General features: G+C 43.0%; 1 protein-coding gene across 4 annotated transcripts; it reads right to left on the reverse strand.

Moving 5' to 3' along the window:
- Positions 1-1905: 1905 nt before the first annotated feature.
- Positions 1906-15078, reverse strand: LOC310692318 (serine protease 27-like). 4 transcript variants are annotated; one of them, XM_083473052.1, is made up of 7 exons: positions 15030-15078; positions 11094-11238; positions 9636-9656; positions 7479-7644; positions 6723-6997; positions 5316-5485; positions 1906-2224 (listed from the first exon to the last, which is right to left on the reverse strand). In XM_083473052.1, exons 2-7 carry the CDS (start codon positions 11149-11151, stop codon positions 1979-1981), a joined length of 936 nt encoding a protein of 311 aa, XP_083329178.1. In that variant the 5' UTR covers positions 11152-11238; positions 15030-15078; the 3' UTR covers positions 1906-1978. The 4 variants fall into 4 exon arrangements, with proteins under 4 accessions (XP_083329178.1, XP_083329181.1, XP_083329179.1 ...); XM_083473055.1 differs by having other exon boundaries at positions 11094-11235; positions 15030-15070; XM_083473053.1 differs by having other exon boundaries at positions 14950-15034.
- Positions 15079-20473: the final 5395 nt, after the last annotated feature.

The raw sequence follows: 20473 nt of genomic DNA on the forward strand, positions 1-20473 counted from the left end.
CGGTTCCTGAACTTGGAAGTGAGTGATCTGGTTTGTGAACGTTTTTCAGAAGCCAAATGTCCGATGTGGCTACCATAGCTTCTGATTGAGTGCGGGAAGCGCCTGCAGCCAGTTGGAAGCTGCGCTTTGGTTTTTGAATGGTTTTGGGAGTCGAATGGAGTCCCGGAACGGATTCAGTTCGAGAACCAAGGAACCACTGAATATACATGCATGCAGGCTGCAGAAAGAAGAGGAAAAAGCTGAGCAAAGCATAAAGAAATGGAGGTAGTTGAAGCAGACGGAGATAGTACATAAAAACATTCTCTTTCTCTTTGTGTATACATACAAATATTAAAAGAGAAAAGAAGAAATAATCATACAAAGAATAAAGCAATAAAACAATTGCAAGTATTTTATAATAATTTATTGATAATTTTAAAACTCTGAAGCGTCACAAATAAAAGATCAAGTGACTGAAGAAATTCATTTTAAAGTTCATAATTTATTATGTCTTCTCCAAGGGGCTGAATTTATCCACCACTTGTTTCCACTTCATTTAAAAATGTCAATTAAAAACGTTAATTTTCTTTTAAGAATGGAACGACAGGCACCACTTAAAATAAATAAAAAGGAATTGTGGACATTAAATCATCACTTTCAGTATCACTGTAAAAGTCTGAAATAACATAGCTTCCAACTGATGTCCATGGATGGAAAATTCTCAGCTTCTTCTCCAGGTGACAATCCTGGGGTTCTTTGGGTGTAACAGTAAGGTGTCATGGTTAGAGTGTTGGACTAGGACCAAGGAGGCCAGGGTTCAAATTTCCAGTCAGCCTGTGGGAGACCTTGAGCCAGTCATACACTTTCAGCTGAACCTATCTCACAGGGTTGTTGTGAGGATGAAAATGGGGAGGAGGAGAGCCATGTATGTCATCTTCAGCTCCATGGAGGGAAGGTGGGATAAAAATTTAATAATAAATGAGTGCTCACACCTCCCTTTGTGGGTGCCCTTGTGGCACCGCATGCAGCACCCGGAGCCACATGGGAATCACCAGCTGGTTGGGCTGGCCCTCTCGTCAGCCATTGGGGGTTCCCACCAAACCCCAGTTAAAACCTTTTAGTGGCTTTGGAGGCGGGGCCAGCCGAGCGGACCTTGAATGGGCAGGCTTCCCATTGGTCCGCTTGAGATGCATAAATGGGAGGCGGAGCCAGCAGCAAGCATGCAGTCAGCTCTGTAGCGTCACTCACCCAACCCTCCCTTTGTCTAATGCTTGATTGCAGGTTAACCATTATCCTTCCTGTTCAGCGGGCATTGCTAGGGTCTTTTGATGGTTGCTGTTGAGGAGCCGGGAAGGAATTGCCTTCCCCGTAGCAATTGTCACAATTTTGGTGGCTTTTAAGCCTTGGGCAGAATCCTTTAGTCTACCTTTCCTAAATTGTGTTTGTGTGGGGGGGCGTGAAATGGTGACTCACCCCCCCTCCTGCAGTGGCGATTCCAGGGTTCCCTCTTAAAGGGGTTTGTGAAAAGGGAGTCACTGGCCATACACTGAAAGATTGTCAGTGAACTCCCCTGCGTTGCACAGATATGGGGTAGGCTGCCTGTGTACACAAGTGTCTTGCAGTGCACATTCCCCTATCCCATTAACCCCTAGGAGCCCCAATTCCCCAGCTGGGGGGCTGGGAGGGATACATGCCCAATGCCTAAGCCAAGGTCTTCCTACATCTGAAAGGTTTAATAAAGTTGTAGCCATTTTTAATTCCATAACATGTTGTCATGAGTTATTATTCCTTCTGATGGCCTCTCTCTTCTCCGCCTGGGCACACAATGCTTAAACTATGATCAAATGGTTACAAAGGAACTGAAATGTGGTAAGGCTAATGCCTGTATTAATCAGAGAGAAGTAGGGGTAGGTTTCCCTGGATTTAAACAGAGTCCTCCAGCAGCCTAAATATTCCAGGTAACATTATAGGTAACATGGAAAGCCAATAGATTGGTTTTTCACAGAAGGGCTAGCAGAAGAGACACCAAAGTGAATGTCACAACAAGGGCGTTGTGTAGTTGGTCACTTTTGCCGCCACTTCCATTTCCGCTACTCATCTTGTCTTGGATCCAGTTGGCATAGAAAGGCACTAGAGTGTAGACACCAGGGTGGTTTCTTTCAGCACAGCCATCTCCCCAACTTACAACCCCAGCCTGGGTCCAAACTCCTTCAAGCTGGCAAACCAAAGGTCCTCCAGAGTCACCCTGTGGAGAAAGAGATGGGAGGTAGCAGAGGATCTACGCTGAACACTCTGATATCAGACTCTGAATCTTAATTGGGTGAAGCAGCTGGAATCAGTGCGATAATCAGGGATGGGGGACTCCACCTCCCAACAGTTCCAGCCCATGGTAAGGGGTGTTGGGAGTTGTAGCTGAGCAATATCTAGGCTCGTCCACAAACTAGGCTTGTCCCACCACTCTCGCCGAGGAAAACCTGCTGTTTACCACTGAATTGGAATGGACGTCAGTTTGTTTTTCTGCGGATTAATGTTAGCGGTAAACAGTAGGTTTTTCCGGGGAACATGGCAAAACAGAGAAAAAAACGCTTATGCCTCAAATCATGGGACAACACTTGTAATGTAACAAGAATTATGTTAAGAATGAGATTTTAAGGAAAAATAGAGAACATTACTATGATGCAGTTGAAAAAGATTAACAATGGAACCCATGGAGGGAAGTCCAAGGATTCAGGGGCTACTATATGTTTATGATTACGATTTTGGTTTGAATGTAAATGTTAATTGTAAAATTGAATAAAAAATTATGATAAATCTTTACCACCTCAGGCATGAATGGACAAGATAGTTCTAGTGTTTTATGAAGATCACCCACTCTGAGACCCCACAGCTAATTCTCCCGGCCCAAGTAGGACCAATTCAGCCAGCTAGCCCTGGGGATTATCTAATTGAATTCTGATTTTTATTGTTATTCATGTTTTCATGTTGTGCTGCCGCTCTCACCAGGAAAACCTGCTGTTTACCACTGAAATGGTAAATGCTTTTAAAAACATCTTTATGCGCCCCCTCCCAGATTGTCCAGAGCTTTGGGCTGGGTTTTCACCAATATGCTGATGACACCCAGCTCTATCTGCTGATAGACGGCCACCCCAACTCGACCCCGGACACACTGACCAGATGCTTGGAAGCTGTGGCTGGATGGTTTTGTGGGAGCCAACTGAAATTAAATCCTTCAAAGACAGAGGTCCTCTGACTGGGTCGGGATGGCATGGGGCTGGGGGACCAACTCCCTTCTCTTGCGGGGCCGAATTAGTGCCATTGCCTTCCGTTAAGAGTTTGGGTGTAATCCTTGACACCTCCCTTTCCATGGAGGCGCAGGTTGCAGCAACAGCCAAGGCGACATTTTCTCATCTTCGCCGTATCAAGCAGTTGGTCCCTTATCTTTCCCACTCCGACCTGGCCACAGTGATCCATGCAACAGTCACCTCCAGGCTTGACTACTGTAACTCGCTCCGTGAGGCTGCCCTTGAAACTGTCCCAGAAACTCCAGCGGGTGCAGAATGCTGCAGCGAGGCTCCTCACAGGGTCCTTGCCATGGGAGCATATTCACCCAGTGCTTTTCAAGCTGCACTGGCTCCCGGTGGAGTACAGGGTCAGGTTTAAGGTGCTAGTTTTGACCTTTATAACCCTATGATGCCTAGGACCCTCGTACTTACGGGACCACCTCTCCTGGTATGTCCTGCAGAGGACCCCAAGGTCCATGAATAATAATAGCTTAAAGATCCAGGGCCCTAAGGAAGCCAGACTATCCTCCACCAGGGCCAGGGCTTTTTTGGCTGTGGCTCCGACCTGGTGGAATGCTCTGTCCCACAAGACTAGGGCCCTGCAGGACTTGATCTCCTTCCACAGGGCCTGTAAGACAGAGCTATTCCTCCTGGCCTTCAATTTGAATTAGCCTGATCCTCTATTCCCTTTCTCCTTTCCTCTTCTATAAAGAAATCCTTTCTGCGACCCCACATTTAAATTCTTCCCTGGTCTCCTTGCTGGCCCTAATAGGACCAACTTGGCCAGTTAGCCCTGGTGATCATTTGATGTCTACTGACTGGGCCATCCCCCCCAATGACCCCTGAATTTTTGAATGTTATTGATATTGATGCTGCATTTTATGTTGTATTTTATGCTGTTTTAAAGTCACATTTTAATCAATGTTTTATATTTGCTGTTAGCCGCCCTGAGACGGGTTTTTAAACTGGGAAGGGCAGGGTATAAATAAAAATTTATTACTATTGGAATGGAAGTCCATTGGTTTTTTCTGCGGATTGATGTTAGCGGTAAACAGTAGGTTTTCCCAGGGAACATGGCAGGACAGACGAAAAATCGCTCATGCCTCAAATCATGGGACAAGTGGAAAACCTCTTGGGCAAGCAGAAGTGTGGACGAGTTCCCAATGTCTGGTTTAAATCTTTATCTGTATTTGCCAAAATGGCAAAAATGACAATGAAGATCAGAAACCAAGAAGGCAATAAATCCAATAAAGAATGGGGGGAATTTATAAGTTACCTGGGAGAACACTGTAAAAGGAGGATTTTAACAACACTTTTAATGTAACAAGAATTATGGTAAGAATGAGATTTTAAGGAAAAATAGAGAACATTATTATGATGCAGTCAGTGGTGTAGCGTGGGTTGTCAGCACCCGGGGCAAGGCAAGTAATTTGCGCCCCCTAACCCATGGATTTGCGCCCCCTAACCCGTGGATTTGCGCCCCCTAACCCGTGGATTTGCGCCCCCTAACCCTAACCCCCAGATGTTGCGCCCGGTGCGGCCGGCCCCCCCTGCACCCCCCACGCTACGCCACTGGATGCAGTTGAAAAAGATTAACAATGGAACCCATGGAGGGAAGTCCAAGGATTCAGGGACTACTATATGTCTATGATTACGATTTTGGTTTGAATGTAAATGTGAATTGTAAAATTGAATAAAAAAACCTTTAAAATAATAAAAAAAATTATCACCTCATGCATGAATGGAATGAATGAAAGATAGTTCTAGTGATTCTGCCTGCCTCTGGCACCTGCAATATTTGGGGTATTGCCCAAAGAAGCAGCATCACAATATTTAAGATGAAACAAAAGCAATAACACTTTGAAAAATGGGAGAATCTGAAAAATAGTCTCCCTAGCTAGAGTCAAATTAGTAAGCAATGCCTAAGTACTATATTCACACAATGTAAGTTCATAGATAATGACATAAGGGGTTTTCAAATGCCACCACGCCAGAGTCTGCCTTTGTCTACCACCTGCAATGGCTGTATGAAGAACAGGTCATGGAACAACCTACCTGGCAGGAATCTTTCCCACCTTCTGGGTAACCAGCACAGATCATATCCTGCTTGACAGGATCCCTGCCCAGGCCTATCACTGGGCGACTGTTATAGAGAATATTGCAGGAATCTCGATTTATGAGTGGCACCTTGACTTCCTGAAGAGTTTGTGGGTATGGCAAAGGCACTTGAAGAGAGAGAGAGAGAAATGGAAAGCGGTCATGGAAAGCAGAGGCAGAATAATTCAAGTGCATTCAGACACACGCACTTTTAGCAGTGAGTGCATGGCGGGTGTGCACTCACTACAGCTCAGAGCATGACATGTGCAGAGGGCGGCCATACTGGTGCTTTCTTTGACATGCACAGTGGGACATCATATTTCACTCAGGGGTGGCATGTCCCAATTTGGCTCCTGAGGGAAAACCGGAACGTGCCAGTGCTGCTGCCACCCCCTGCCAAATCCTCTGTTACCTGGGTAACACCAGTGATGGCAGGTTTGGGCGAGGTCTCATCAGATCTCATTGGAAGCCACTGCTTTTCTGCCAGTAGTGGAGTCTGTGGGGCACTTGCAGGGGTGCTACCTCTTAGTGTTTTGCTGCCTGAGGCAGCTGCTGCAGCCTGCCTCACCGGTGGGCTGGCTGGGCTTCCACTACACCTAAGAGCAGCAGGCGAGCTTTGGAATGAAAGTCAGATAACATGGCTGTTTCACATCTCTCAGCACTTGCTAGCTGAGGCACCTGCTTCACTCTGCCTAATGGTAGAGTTGGACCTTGGGAAATTAAAAAAAATGCATTTTTTAAAAAAGAAATCCTCATGAAAATCCAGTTGTACCCCAGTGCAATTTTCTCCTAATATATGCATGCATTTTCATTAACCCATGCATTTTTATACAGACTTTACCCCAGCATATGTAAGCATTTTTGTACACATTACTTGGCTGCAGAACTGCATGGCAAAATTCAGAGAGTGACAATGTTTTCATTTGAGTATAGTTTGGAGAAAGTGTAATTTAAATGAAAACAGAATTAAATTTCTCTCCCATTTGTACTGAATTTGCCTCCAGAGTGTCAGCATTTTGTGGGAGGGATTCAAGCACGTACCAAAATGTTTGCGGATTCCAAGTGCAGTATGATCACATCTTGCACAGGGGTTCAGTTCCAGGTGCATGGATTTTTTTGCATGCACAAAAAATGCTTATACTTAAACCCTTGGAGCTGCCCCATAACCAAATCAAACTGAATGCTCAAGAAGGACTATAATTGGGGCCTTCCAGATAGCATTTTTATTGTGCATTTGTGCTCATGAAGGTCTTGGGGCAGTTTCAATGGGTTCCACTTTCAATACTGCTTGCCTCTGCAAAAGTTTTGGGATGAATCAGGATGGGCCCCAGAGTCTGAATGAGCCTTTTGAAGAACACGCCTCACCTCCATATTGAATATTTCCCCATCCGGTCACCCAGCAGGATTCGTTCAAAGGGAACTGTGTAGAGGACTCTGGCAGGCAGATGGGGAGGATGTAGTTGGTGAACTTCACAGGGGACTTCAGCTTAATTAAAGCAATATCTCCAGTGGATCCACTCAAGCCACTGTAGTCAGGGTGGAGGATAATCTGCTCCACGTCAGATATCACTGTATTATCTGAGACGTGTGAGAGTTGATAGGCACCTAGGAGGACATTGTATTGGAACATGGACCCTATTCTGTGAATAGAAGGACAAAACAAACAAACAAACAAACAAACAAACAAACAAACAAACAAACAGATGGATCTGTCAATGCTGACCTTTGAGTTCCTGCTGCTCACCCTAACCCTGGACTCCCTAGAGAACTATAATTCCAAGAACTCAATTCCCTGGGAAGAGGGATGGATTTAAAAAAAATTTTTTTTAAAGAGGGATGGATTTTGAAACCATTCTGAGAACTGTAGCTCTGTGTGGGGAACAGGAGTCTCTTAACAACTCTGAGCACCTGTAACATACTACGGTCCCCAGGGTTTGGGGTTTTTTTTGGGGGGGGGGCGAAGCCATGACTGTTTAAAGTGACATGGTTCTGCTTTGAATGTATTGTACACCTGAGACACCAGATAGCTGACAGGCAGGCAGAGGATATTAGCCTGCCCTTGAGTCGTCTTTTAGGTGACGCTTGAGAACGGCTGCACAGCAATAACCATCAGGTACTCACTTTTTGTAGAAGCAGTGAGCTGCTGAGAGCACCCATTGCTCAGCTATGAGGGATCCTCCACAAATAGCATAAAGGTTCCGTAAAATGCTGACCTGCCAGGGCCATGACCCATTTGAGGCTGGTTGACCACCAACAATTCGTGGAGAGTTTATTGGTTGCCCACACCCTGTGAAGGATGAGGAGAAAATGAGAGGACTTGCTGTTATGGTTTGCAGCACAGCCATGTTGGAGCTATTTTAATCTGTTTTTAATCTTCAAAACAAGATTTCCAGTTATCAATTTTGATAGATTTAGTGAGCATTTAATCTGGTAAGTAAAACTGACTTACTGTTTCTTAACACAACATTTATTGCCCAATAATTTCTCCTTGGAACATGTGGCCCAATGCTGTGCATGTTTATCACAAGTAAGTCTCATTTTGTTCAATGAGACCAAGGACCCAGCTACACGTGGTGTTAAGTATGTGGTTTGCCATTGAGTACAAGATCTTTTGTTCACAGATTTCCAATGTGGGCTCCTAGATCTGGATTGGGACCTTGATGTGTGCATTTCGGAACTTAAACCATTTAGCCTCACCACAGCCATGATCAGGATCAGGCCCTCCTCTGCATGGAGGAGAGGTTACCCTGCAGAACCAAAGTTGAGGGGGAAAGGCTTAGTTAGAGTGCCCTTCCCTGCCACACTGGGGTCCCAATTAACACCACCTGTACTTTGGCCTTAATTCCCATGTAAGTGATAAGAACTTTGAAAAAATTACTGAAGAAGTGAACAGTGAACAAAAGTTTTATCTGATAAACCAATATTCTCTAGAATATACCAATAAAAGCTAACTGTAAATCTTGAGAACATGGAACACTTAAAAACCTCTTTCCCCTAATCATAGGGTTATGTGTTTGTGTGTGTTTCTTATTGCTAAATCTTGAATTTTTGAATTATTTCTGAAAATTCAGTTGGATTTTTAATTTTCCATTTTAGCATAAGAAGTGCCCTTAGTTAGTCACAGACGGAGATGGGCAAATTTATCAATTTCAGTTTCTTCCAGTCGTCTAAGTTCAGCTGCACACAACTCTGCACCCCCCCCTGCAAAGGCTTTAAAGAAAATTCACCAGCATTTATGTACAATCTCCCCTAATGTAAACATTTTGCAAAGATATTTTCCCTACTATAATACATCTTTGTATGTTTTTGCTAACATATGCATTTATTCACACTTTACGTTAGCATATGCATTTTTCTGCATATTACCTGACTGGAGAACTGCACTGCGAATTCTGGAGAAGGGAGAATTTGGAAGGAGAGCTGTGTTTAATTTCATGTGTTGTTTCAGAAAATGCTAACCAGGTAGGTTCATCTTTAAATGTGATCTGAATCAAATTTCCCACCCAGCTCTAGTCATAGATGTGGCAATGGAATCCCTGAGTTCTGGACTCCTAGCTCTCAGTCCAGAACATTCTCCACTAACTCTTCTGTCACCAGAGCTGGAAGCAGAACCTCCCAAAATCTTGGGGTTTCAAGTTTCTGTGAGTCAGGGATTAAGATTCTTTGTGTGAGAGGCTCGATGGGGGCCTTCATTTATTTAGCTAAGTGGGTGGAGTTGCAGGCAAAGTGGGCAAAGGAATGGGTGAGACTGTTATCTTTGTGGAGAAAGGTACATTTCAGCCACACAAAAGTCCAGCGGTCTCTACATTCCCCCACCACATCTTTTCTGGCAAGGAAGAGGCACCAATATGGTTCAAAGATGCTTTCCAAGCAGACAGAACCACTCAAGGACAGGTGGAGCCTGGCTGGAGAGTGATGTGGGCTTTGGAGGGTACATGAAATGGGGAGAGCCTTGAGGACGGACTAGCTTCCCCATCTCTGTTTGTGGCTTGGCTTAATGTCTTAAGGAAGTTGGTTATCTAGAAGACATTGCTTCTGAAAACCACGCAACAGCACCTGGAATGAGAGAAACCTCTTGCTCTATCCTTGTAATGCGCTGGAACCAGCTTGATTTGGATCTACTGTCTTCACATTAATGTGGCACATTAAGAAGTATCTTATCTGAGGTGAGGAGATTGGATAACATGACCTCTGATTTTAGTAGTCCTCGTTTGGTTTTGATCTTCTCGGGTGAAACTCCTGCACAGAAATGCTTCCAATATAACGAATTGCTCTTACCTGCTGTTGAGCTGGCAGCACCTGAGGAAAATGAAAAAGCAGATACTTCAGGTAAGAAATATTGTAGAAGAAAGATACAGCATAGGATTGTATGTAGGAACAAGGGGAAGGGACCTTGTCACACAGGCCAATTCCAGGAATTCATGTATCTGCTTATGTGTGTACCCATTTTTTCTTCCTTTATGCAAGCCATAACCAAAGCAAGAAGCTCCCAATTACCGTATTTTTCGCTCTATAAGACGTACCCCCCTAAAAAGTAAGGGGAAATCTGTGTGTGTCTTATGGAGTGAATGCAGGCTGCACAGCTATCACTGAAGCCAGAACAGCAAGAGGGATTGCTGTGCAGCGATCCCTCTTGCTGTTCTGGCTTCTGGGATAGCAGCGCAAAGTCTCTTCAGGGCAGCCGGAGCATCCCTCCCAATGTGCTGAAGAGGCTTTGCGTTGCTTTCGCTGAAGCCAGAACAGCAGGAGGGATTACTTCTGGGATTCAGAATAATTTTTTTCTTGTTTTCCTCCTTCAAACACTAGGTGCGTCTTATGGTCAGGTGCATCTTATAGAGCAAAAAATACGGTAACTGTAGTACCCCCCTTTTTTGAGATCCATGTTTTCATGTGAATGTGTCTGCACAAGATATATATCTTGTAAGGAAATGGGCTGGGGCAGAGGCACGAACTTCTAAAGAGATTTGTGGGGACCTGATGTAACATCCTGACGTCGCATACACAATGTTGTAAGGCACCAGGGAACAGAGCTGAACGCCCTCTGAACATGGAGCCCCCCTAAAAATGCCCCCTGAAAGTGCCATGGCCTTGGAGAAGATGACTATGGGGAGGGGCTTGAAGGAGTTGTGGGGAGATGTGGGCAGTTCAGGTGTGGTGGGTATTCAGTATTGGCAAGCAATGTGAACGGAGGTGCGTTCCCTAGGGCTACAATAGAGCAAAGGCTCTCAGAGCTTTTAGATGCCGCTACTTAGCAGCAGCAGGGGTACAAGAGAAAGCTCCTAGCATAATTCTTCCCTCTAAATTTAATAGAGGGCAAGTTTGCCCCTCCACTCTTTCAGTTTAGAATGAGGGACACATGATGAAGCCAGGTAGACTTGACTCTCAAAATCCTTTGCTCTTAGAAATAAGTATTCTGTGTTATGCTGAGCATGTGGTTTCCTTTCCTCCTCAAAGCAACAATAATTTTTTTGCGATTTTGTGTGCAGGAGAAATGCTGTTCTGATAGCTTCCCACCTTTGTCTTGCATGGCTTAAAGATGCAAGATGCATTAACCTTGCTGAGGTTAAGATGTAGTTAATGTGAGATCCCCTACAGAAGCTTCTTTGAGCTACAAGGAAGAAACGTAGTGGCAAACTGTTTATTTAAAATATTTTTATTGCTCCAGATTCCCATCCTATCCCCTAAACGAAGGCTACATGGAGGGGATTTCTGCATTTCCCAAACCCTGTAAGTCACCTTGTATTATGGTCAGCTGCAGAAGCCACACAGCCAGTGTGAAAGACACAGTTGCCATGGCTGTCCCTGTTCTGAAGTGTCCTCTGAGTGGTTGAGCACCAGTCGGTTCTGGATAACTGACGTTTTATTTCAGTCTGGGTGTCTTCTAGGATCAAATACAGTATCAAGGGTGAAAAGATAATGCTTCCTTCATTGAATCTGGAGATGCATCACAGAACCCCCAAGTCCCTCAATCCTCTGGATCCTGGCAGCACCCCAAATCGCTGCTGACCTCCTGAGACCTCCTGTCTCCTTCATGCCTTGGGCTATGGTTGCCAAACTTTCTGGTAGTGCTTGAGTGATCCTATGGATTTGGAATACTTAGATAAAAAGTAGTACGTAAGTGTTTTAAAATAAATAAATAAAAATAAACAAATTACAATTAATAACAGTGTAAAATAGTTATTGGGGTGTATGGGGTACCAGGGGAGGAGTAATACCTCTGGTGGGGGACAGATGGGTGCCAGCAACAACAAAATAGTAGTTGTTGTTGGTATTATTTTTAATGGTACTATTGGTGGTAGTTTATCTAAAGCCCCATTTATATGCATGGCATTTATGAAGAACAAAAGTCCTTGCCCTGAGCTGCTTTCAGTCTAGAATTCAGCACAGAGGAGATAAAAGAGGAAGGGGAGAAAAATGCAGGGCTCAATGGATGAATCATATTGATGCCTGCTTCTTGCTTTCCAAGACTGTAAACGGCAGCACTCTTTTGAGTTTTTATTTCCTTTAGGGAAGAAAACTGGATTTTTTTTGGTAATATTTAGCTTATTTACAGATATACAAGCTGAGCATAGTACACTTCCCCCTTGCAGCAGGTCTTCCACCTCCCTTTAGGGAGATATTGGCCCCACCAAGGTGTCTTCCCAGCTCTCCCTCTTGTTGCTTTTGCATCTCTCAAAAACTGCTTCCTCTCTTCATTTCTGCACGCACATACCTGTTCCTTAGCTTGACGGAGGGAGCTGGGCATGACACCTTCTCAGTACCTGGGCCAGGACCTTTGCTTCCTGACCAAAGCACTCCCTGCATGTGGCTGTGTATAAGTGCTTAGCTTCACACCCAAGTTGAGACACCCAGTTTCACACTGAAATATCGTGTGTTTCTTTCAATGTCAGGGGAAAAACACCATTCTGCCTGTGGTATAGTATTATGACACCCCTGAACCAGTGGATGATGGCTCTTGAGGGCCAATGGAACATTCTTCCACCAGCCTGAGCCAGCCCTCACCTGCTGGCCTTCCTACTTAATAGCCAGTCCAGGGGCTGGAAGTGCCTAGATCTCAGTGTTGCCCTTGCAGAACTCAGCAGGGAGGGTGATGGGAACAAAACTAGAATTATTTGGCCCTGCCTGTCACAGGATCTTGCTCCATCTAGCGTTGGTCTTCAGCCTGACTTCCCCTCTATCATTACAATCAGCACCAGCTACCTCTGCTCAGAATACCCTAAGGCATGTTCTAAAGGAAGTGCATAATGCAGAAACTTTGGAGAAGCTAAGCGGTTTTGGAGGGAGACCACCAGTAAATCCTGTTCATGCAATCTCCACCTCCAAGGAAGATGGGAGGAGAAATGAACAAACAAATAACCTCAAAAACAGAGGGGCACTCCCCCCCCTTGCCTCTTTTAATCTATTAGAGAGAGAAAAATACTAGGTTAACAGAAAAACACTGACTTTTCCATTTCCCAGTTTCACACACAGAAGCATAGCACCCAGCTGCCAAGGTAACTTTAGAAAGGATACAGTGGACTCTCGGTTTTTGAACCTAATCTCTTCCGGAAGTCCGAAACGTTTGAAAATTGAGGATCAAAGGGCTGTCAGCAAGTTCAACAGGGAAAATGGAGAAATTTGCCTCGGAAGCCGTTCGGAAGTGTTCAAAAATGGAAGCATTCACTACTGGGTTTTCGGTATTCAGCTTCCAAAACGTTCAGCGGCTGAGATGTCTGAAAACGTTTTTTACCAATAATTTTGTTTTTTCTTTACCAAATTCCTTTGTTTTTTCCAATGCTGCAATACTCTCTAGTGGGTTTTCTGTTGTGATTATTAGGTTGTCTGCAAAGGCTCTAACCTTATAAGCCCTTTGACCAAATTTTATTCCTTCTATCTTAGCCTTCTCTTATTGCTTTCAAATATACTTCCAAAACTATGTTAAAGAGGAGAGGTGAAAGAGGACAGCCGTGTCTTGTTGCCTTAGAAATACTAAAGTGAAATAAAAGAAGGAATTGCAACTACTAAAAGTTGTCCAGATAGTATATCTACAATGTATTATAAAAAATTGGAAGAGAAAATATAACCAGTGTTAGAAGAAATAAAAACAAAATTTTAGAAGGAGGTCAAGTGCCAGAATCATGGCAAGAGGCCCTAATTACATTAATACTGAAACTTGGATCCAACTTAGAGGAAATTAAAAATTATAGACCAATCTCCCTTCTAAACTCAGACTATAAATTATTTGCAAAAATTCTAGCTAACAGTTTGAAAAAGATTTTGGCAAGAATAATAAATAAAGATCAGTCAGGCTTCCTACTGGTGGATGCAGAGAAAGCCTTTTATAATGTTTCGTGGGTATTTATGCAGAAAACATTGAAAATGATGAATATAGGCAAGAAAATATGTCATGGTATAAAAGCGATTTATAACTCCCAAAAGGCTAGACTAATTATAAATGGTGAAACATTATATACTATCTGGACAACTTTTAGTAGTTGCAATTCCTTTAGCTAATGGGGCCTCCCGCTGCTGCCATGCCGCCAAAACACGATTTCTGTTCTCACCCTGAAGCAAAGTTCTTAACCTGAGGTACTGTTTCTGGGTTAGCGGAGTCTGGAACCTGAAGCGTCTGTAACCTGAAGCATATGTATCCCGAGGTACCACTGTATCCTAATCCTCACTTGGGCTTCCTGGTTCTTAGGATTTTTTGCCAATTCTTTTACATTCTGTCTTATTTCTTTAAGCATTAGGTTGAAGTTTTGATCTCTTTTTTTTCTTTTTCATAGCAGATTGCTGGATGCAGAACCCCTTCATATATGCCTTACTGGCACCCCAAATTATATTAATATCCATCCCTTGTTTGTTATTAATTTGAAAAAATTCTTCTAACATATCTTTGGCTTTTTAAACTACATCATCATCATTCAGGATACTCTCATTTAGTCTCCACCTTTTCATGTACTCCTTCTGTGTTACTTCCAGCATTGTCGGGTTATGGTCTGACATTACTCTGGGCAAAATTTCTTCTTTACTTGGTCTTAATATTATTTTCTTGGAAACCAAAATATTATCTATTCTACCTCCCAATTTTTGGGATTCTGAGAATTGGAAATTGGAAGAAGAGGTAACTTCCCACGGTTCATAACCCTATTTCTTTCTTTTCTGTCCAAGTCTACATTAAAGTCTCCTACGAGAATTATATTTTCATTATTATGATCCCATTTTTTTTCTTCTAAATTCTTATAAAATTCTGAATTCTTACTATTTGGGGCATAATTTCCTCTTTTTAAACACTTGCCACAAACAATTTCCCCTTACAGGCAACCTGTTTATGGAGCATTCATCCTAATTTTTTGGCAGGAAGGTTTGCCATTACTGTGCTGAGCAGATATTCTCCTGCAATTCCTAGTGGATTTCTCTTCACTCTTATCACAAAAATATCTAATTTTGCTAGGAAGTGGGTTTGTTACACACAACCTGATTTTGCTGGTTATGTCATTGAATCCCCCTGCCCCGCAAAATAGTGACAGTCTAGAACCGTCACTCTTTAAATCCGTCTCCTTTTTACACCCCTGAAAGGTGGGGAAAACTTGAGGGATTGATTCCCATTCACCAATCCATCACCTTTTAGCACAATTTAGTTGCAGCAGCCACAATACCAGTAAGGAGGGCTAAATGACATGCTCCACTCACTTCTGATTCTGCAGTCCTTCTCTGAAGTGTCTTTCAGATGGTTCTTTTCCAACGAATGCTAGTAAATGCTGAACTTTGATCTCAATATACTGTGCTATATAATGTTCCAAATCAAGGGGAAAGGGTGGTGCTTCTGTGCATTTCCTCCTCTTTGGGTTCCTCAGAGTCTCTCTACGTTTTTTTTCAGGACAGAAAAAAAGAAAGGGCTCCTTCATAGTTAAACCATGAAACCTGCTCCTGCAGAAGACAGTGATGGCCACCAACTTGGGTGGCTTTAAAACAGGGCTGGACAAATTCATGGAGGAGAGGGGTACCAATGGTACTAGTCACATGCCCTCATGACTAATAATTTCAGGGTTGTCAGGGACAAGATCTTTCAGCCATCCATAATGGGATCTTGCTATGCAACCTAAATAGTGCCTTTATGTTCACCCTCTGCAGCTAATTATAGCTGCAAGTGGATGGGGTTTGGATTTGGGAAATCAATGTCGGAGGAAATTCCACAGGGAGATACATAGATCTCCTATACAATATCCACTTTGGCCACTTCAAACAACATTGCCTGTGCATTTCAAACATACAAACATCCTGTCCTAGTCTTGTCATTCCTACCTGGTTCCTTCATAGCCGGGTGGAAAAGACTCTGTATTCTAGGAATGGTGGCTAGTTTTATAGGGAAGGAGAAATCACCCTTTATTAATATACCAGATGTGTTATTTTATCATGCGACATTATGTAGTAGTCACTCCAAACAAACACATTAGTTTCCTGGTTTGAACAACAATAAACAAAATATTTTGATTTTTTAAAATAAAAAAGGATATGACTGCATGCAGCATGAGATGCAAAACAGACCATAGAGAAGGAAATGGTTAGTGCAATCCACAGAAGCCATAACTGGGCAAGATATTGGGTGTGATCACGTTAGTCATGCTCAAAGTAGATCCCCTGCAATCACAAAAAATAGTTAACATATTAATGTGCATTTTTGCAATTTCGTATGCAATTCTACTTAATATGCATGTTTGCAAGCCTCCCAGAGTGGCCGGGGAAACCCAGCAAGATGGGCGGGGTATAAATAAAAATATTATTATTATTATTATTATTATTAGTAGTAGTAGTAGTAGTAGTAGTAATGTAATATATTTTTGCATGTCATTTTCACTAATATATCTGCTTTTAATCACACTTCCTCCTAATGTATGCATTATTTGTTTGGCTAACTGCAGCACAAAATTAGGAGGATTTCAAAGGATAGTTGTGTTTTCGTTTGCATATAGTTTTGGAAGCATGAATTAAGTAGGTTTGCATTAAAATGCAAACTCAACCAACTTTGTTCCCTAAGGAGAGGGCACTTGTGAGGGAGTTGCATCAACTATCTGGGCTGTTTCCTCATTCCAAAGCTCTACATAGTTTTATAGAATCCAGCACCAGCTATAAAGATTTGCATGTCAGTATCACTGCCACACCTACTGCAGTGAATACCGATAGGAGGAATTTATTTCATTTGCTTTTGTTCTTTTACTTCCATTTATTCCATTGTTACAGTATCATTCGACGGCAACTATAGACTTGCTTTGGTTGTATTCAAAGCATTATGTGTAGCCATCAATGGCCAAACAAATAAAGTTCCAGTGTGGTTGGTAACCGTACACTCTCGGTCATCCAGCATTGTAAGTCATGTCAGGCCTTCTATTTAACAGGTTTAATGTTAATAATGCAATGGATGGACACAAACCACTCACACCCACTAGCCACAGTGAGGCACCAGGCAAAAACATTCCCCTTCAACCAGGCCTTGGGATGATTAGCATGTGATGTCCTTTTAATTATGGTTTTACTTTTTGTTTTGTTCTTGTTTTTATTAAGCACTTTGTGTTTCTATTTTGTGTTTTTATGCTGTGATGTGCCCTGAGATCTTTGGATGAAGGGTGGTATGCAAATTTAACAAATAATAAAATTAATAGAAGAAGGAGGAGGAGGAGGAGGAGAGGATCTGGTGCACCAGTTCTGCACATGCCAGTGCTGTACTGACAGCCTAAGGCAACATTACAGGAGGAGCTAACATGGTGCCTATTAGAAGCTTTTGGTCTTCAGCCCTGATGTGCCACAGCCAATGGAGCATATGGAGCATATGGAGGGCACCTCGTTGAATTCCCCATATCACCTCCAGAGTCCCCCATATCATGTATTTCCTGTTCCGTCATTCCCTCTTCCTTTGTGTTGAGCTTCTGGCAAGATGACAAGTCTATGGGCAGGGACTGTTTGTTTTTGGCTGTGGTACAGGACCGTACTGCGTTTCCGTGTGCTGCGCCGGCTCGCCAGATGCAGCTTGTCACGCTGGCCACGTGACCTGGAAGTGTCTCCAGACAGCGCTGGGCCCCGGCCTCTTAAGTGAGATGGGTGCACAACCCTAGAGTCGGACACGACTGGCCCGTACGGGCAGGGGTACCTTTACCTTTTACAGGACCGTACTTACCAGGTAAGCAGCATGCCACTTACAGACTCGGATGAATGCATATGGTTCTTGAAATTGCACTTCTCAAATAGCCGCTGCTAACATAATTCAATGTAGTTCAGCAGCTGAGGAAATTCCGTGACCTTCTGATCTCTGTTGGAAATTTGCAGCTCAAGGAATGGGATTCTAGTGTTTCGACAGCTGCTCTTTCAGGCAGGGGGTTCAGATAAAGATGGATTTTTGATTGACTTTCCAAAGCAGTCCCTGTTTTATACAGGGAGGAGATTGTGGTGTACTGACTGCCTGGTGGCCAAGAAATATCCCCATCACAATTTTGATGTTGCCCTTTATGCAGTGGAGGACCTTGGAGGCCTCACATTTTAGTGGTGCCCTGTGTGATGCCAAAATGTGGCGGCCTCCGGCCTCTTGCCTTTCATTCTACATCATAGTTACAGCATTCCCTGCAGCGCCCCCAAGGCTCTGTGCCCAGTGCGACCTAAATTTGCCTCTGCTTTATGTAAAGGGCTCAGTCTGTGGTTGAGTTCTTCCACCTTCTGTCTCTAGAAGGTTCCTGACTGTCATTGGCAATAAAACAAGAGGGCTGATGTGACTGGACTGTAATTTCTATTATGCCTGACTATTTTATGTTGCTGTTGAAGCTGATGGAAGTTTTATTCCAACAATATCTGGAAGGCACAGTGTTGGCTACCCTTGAAATCAGAAAATTTCTGAACATAGTTATTTTTCTTCTTCTTTTCAATATCACATTAAGCCCCCCCAGCATTTTCCAACTCAAAATGGACAGTCTTCGTTTTTAAAAATCCTTATATTTCTCAAAATTGTTTGGTGGTATTGCTGTTCTGTCGTAATAAGCCATAATTATTTATTTGTTACACAGATGTTTCATATATTTCTACTCTTTTATCCAGGAACTCAGTTCAAATTACACAGGGACTTGCTGCTTTCTCAATGATAATACCGTTGCTTAGCTATGTCAGCACAAAAAGCATCATAGTTCCAAATACTGTAGTTTTCGCCCAACCATAAGACGCACCTAGTTTTTAGGGGAGGAAAACAAGAAATAAGAAGCCTCCTGAGCGAAGAGGGAGCGCTTCTCCGTCTTCGCTCAGGAGGCTTTGCAGGGCTATCCCTGAAGCCAGGAGAGCAAGCGGGATCAGTGCGCACCGATCCCGCTTGCTCTCCTGGCTTCAGCGAAAGCAAGCCTCCTGGCTTTCCCCTGACCTCCCGCAAGAGCCACGTGCTCTTTAAGGGGAGCACGGCTCTTGCAGGCTTTTCTGGGAGGTGGGGGAAGGGACAGAGCTGCGCTCTCTGTCCCTTCCCCCACCTCCTGTAAAAGCCAGGGATAGCTGCGCGAAGCCTCCGCAGGGCAGTGGGATGAAGGCTCTATGCTGCCCTGCGGAGGCTTCGCGCGGCTAAGCCAGAAGCTAGAACAGCATGAGCTAGAACTCTCACTGTTCTGGCTTCTGGGATAGCCCGTGAAGCCTGCATTCACTCCATAAGACGCACAAACATTTCCCCTTACTTTTTAGGAGGGGGAAAGTGAGTCTTATAGAGCGAAAAATACGGTAGTTTCTGAAGATTGCTGTAAAGAATAATGGCTCCATCAACTATATTTTTTGTCAATGGTAAGAGATTTCATTCTATTACTATTCTGATCAAGTTTGAGGCGTTACTTTGGATCAGAGCAAGGAATAGGGAACATCATTCCCACTTAATATGACAACATACTAATCTTAAAAGGGGGGGGGAGTAATCATACAAAGAATAGAAGCTATAAAACGATTGCAAGCATTCTATAACAATTTATTGATGATTTTAAAATCTTTTTTTAAAAAAAAGATATTTATTGAAGTTTCCAATTTTTTACAAACAAAAGAAAAAACAAACATAAAAATATTAAAAACACTTAAATTTCACAACTTATTTTCTTCTGACTTATTTCCCCGACCTCCTCATACCTCCCCTTCTTGTATACCCAGTTTGAATTGTTTATACAGCAAATCCTTATCTCAACATCTTAAATTATTGTAGTTTTAAATTCTTGCTTACAAAAAGAAAGTCGTTTTATCATAGTTACAGCTTGAAACCACTTCATTTCAATCCAGCATCATTCAAGATTCCTTAATTTTACAATATTTTTGTAAATAGTCCTTAAATTTTTTCCAATCTTCTTCTGCCGACTCTTCTCCCTGGTCCCGGATTCTGCCAGTCATTTCCGCAAGTCCCATACAGTCAATCAGCTTCATCTTCCATTCTTCCAAAGTGTGTCTTCCGATGATTTTAAAATCATGAGTAAAATACAAAGCAATCTTATTGCATCCAGACTACTGCTAATAAAAGACTTGAGTGAGCTGAAAAAATTCAATTTATACTTCATTATGTTCCAGGTGATGAATTTATTCTCCACTTGTTTTCATGTCATTTAAAAATGTCAATTTAATAAAAAATAAAATAAATAAAAAGGAATTGTGGACATTAAAGCAGCACTTTCAGTATCACTGTAAAAGTCTGAAGTATCATAGCTGGCAAACGAAGACCATGGATGAAGAAAGTCTCTGCTTTTTCTCCAAGTGACAATTCCAGGGCACTTTGGGTGTAACAGTGAGGTGTAGTGGTTAGCATGTTGGACTAGGACCTAGGAGACCAGAGTTCAAACTCCCACTCAGCCATGAAGCTCGCTGGGTGACCTTGAGCCAGTCACACTCTCCCAGCCTAATTTGCCTCCCAGAATTGTTATTGTGGGATAAATCAGCCTCATATAACCAACATGCTTAACCAACATGCATGAAGGGGTTAAGACCATAGAGTAAACTGTCCAGTCAGGTTTAGCTAGGTCACACCCCCTTACTTGGGGAGAAAGCGTTAACAAAGCCTTTGCTCTCTCTCTCTCTCTTCTACCATGTAGCTGCTCAGTACAGATGTCTGGGCTGGTTGCTGGTTGGTTAATCCACTATCAGATGTTTAC

Source organism: Podarcis liolepis, assembly GCF_965112155.1.
Source record: "Podarcis liolepis genome assembly, chromosome: 13".
Taxonomy (NCBI): Eukaryota; Metazoa; Chordata; class Lepidosauria; order Squamata; family Lacertidae; genus Podarcis; species Podarcis liolepis.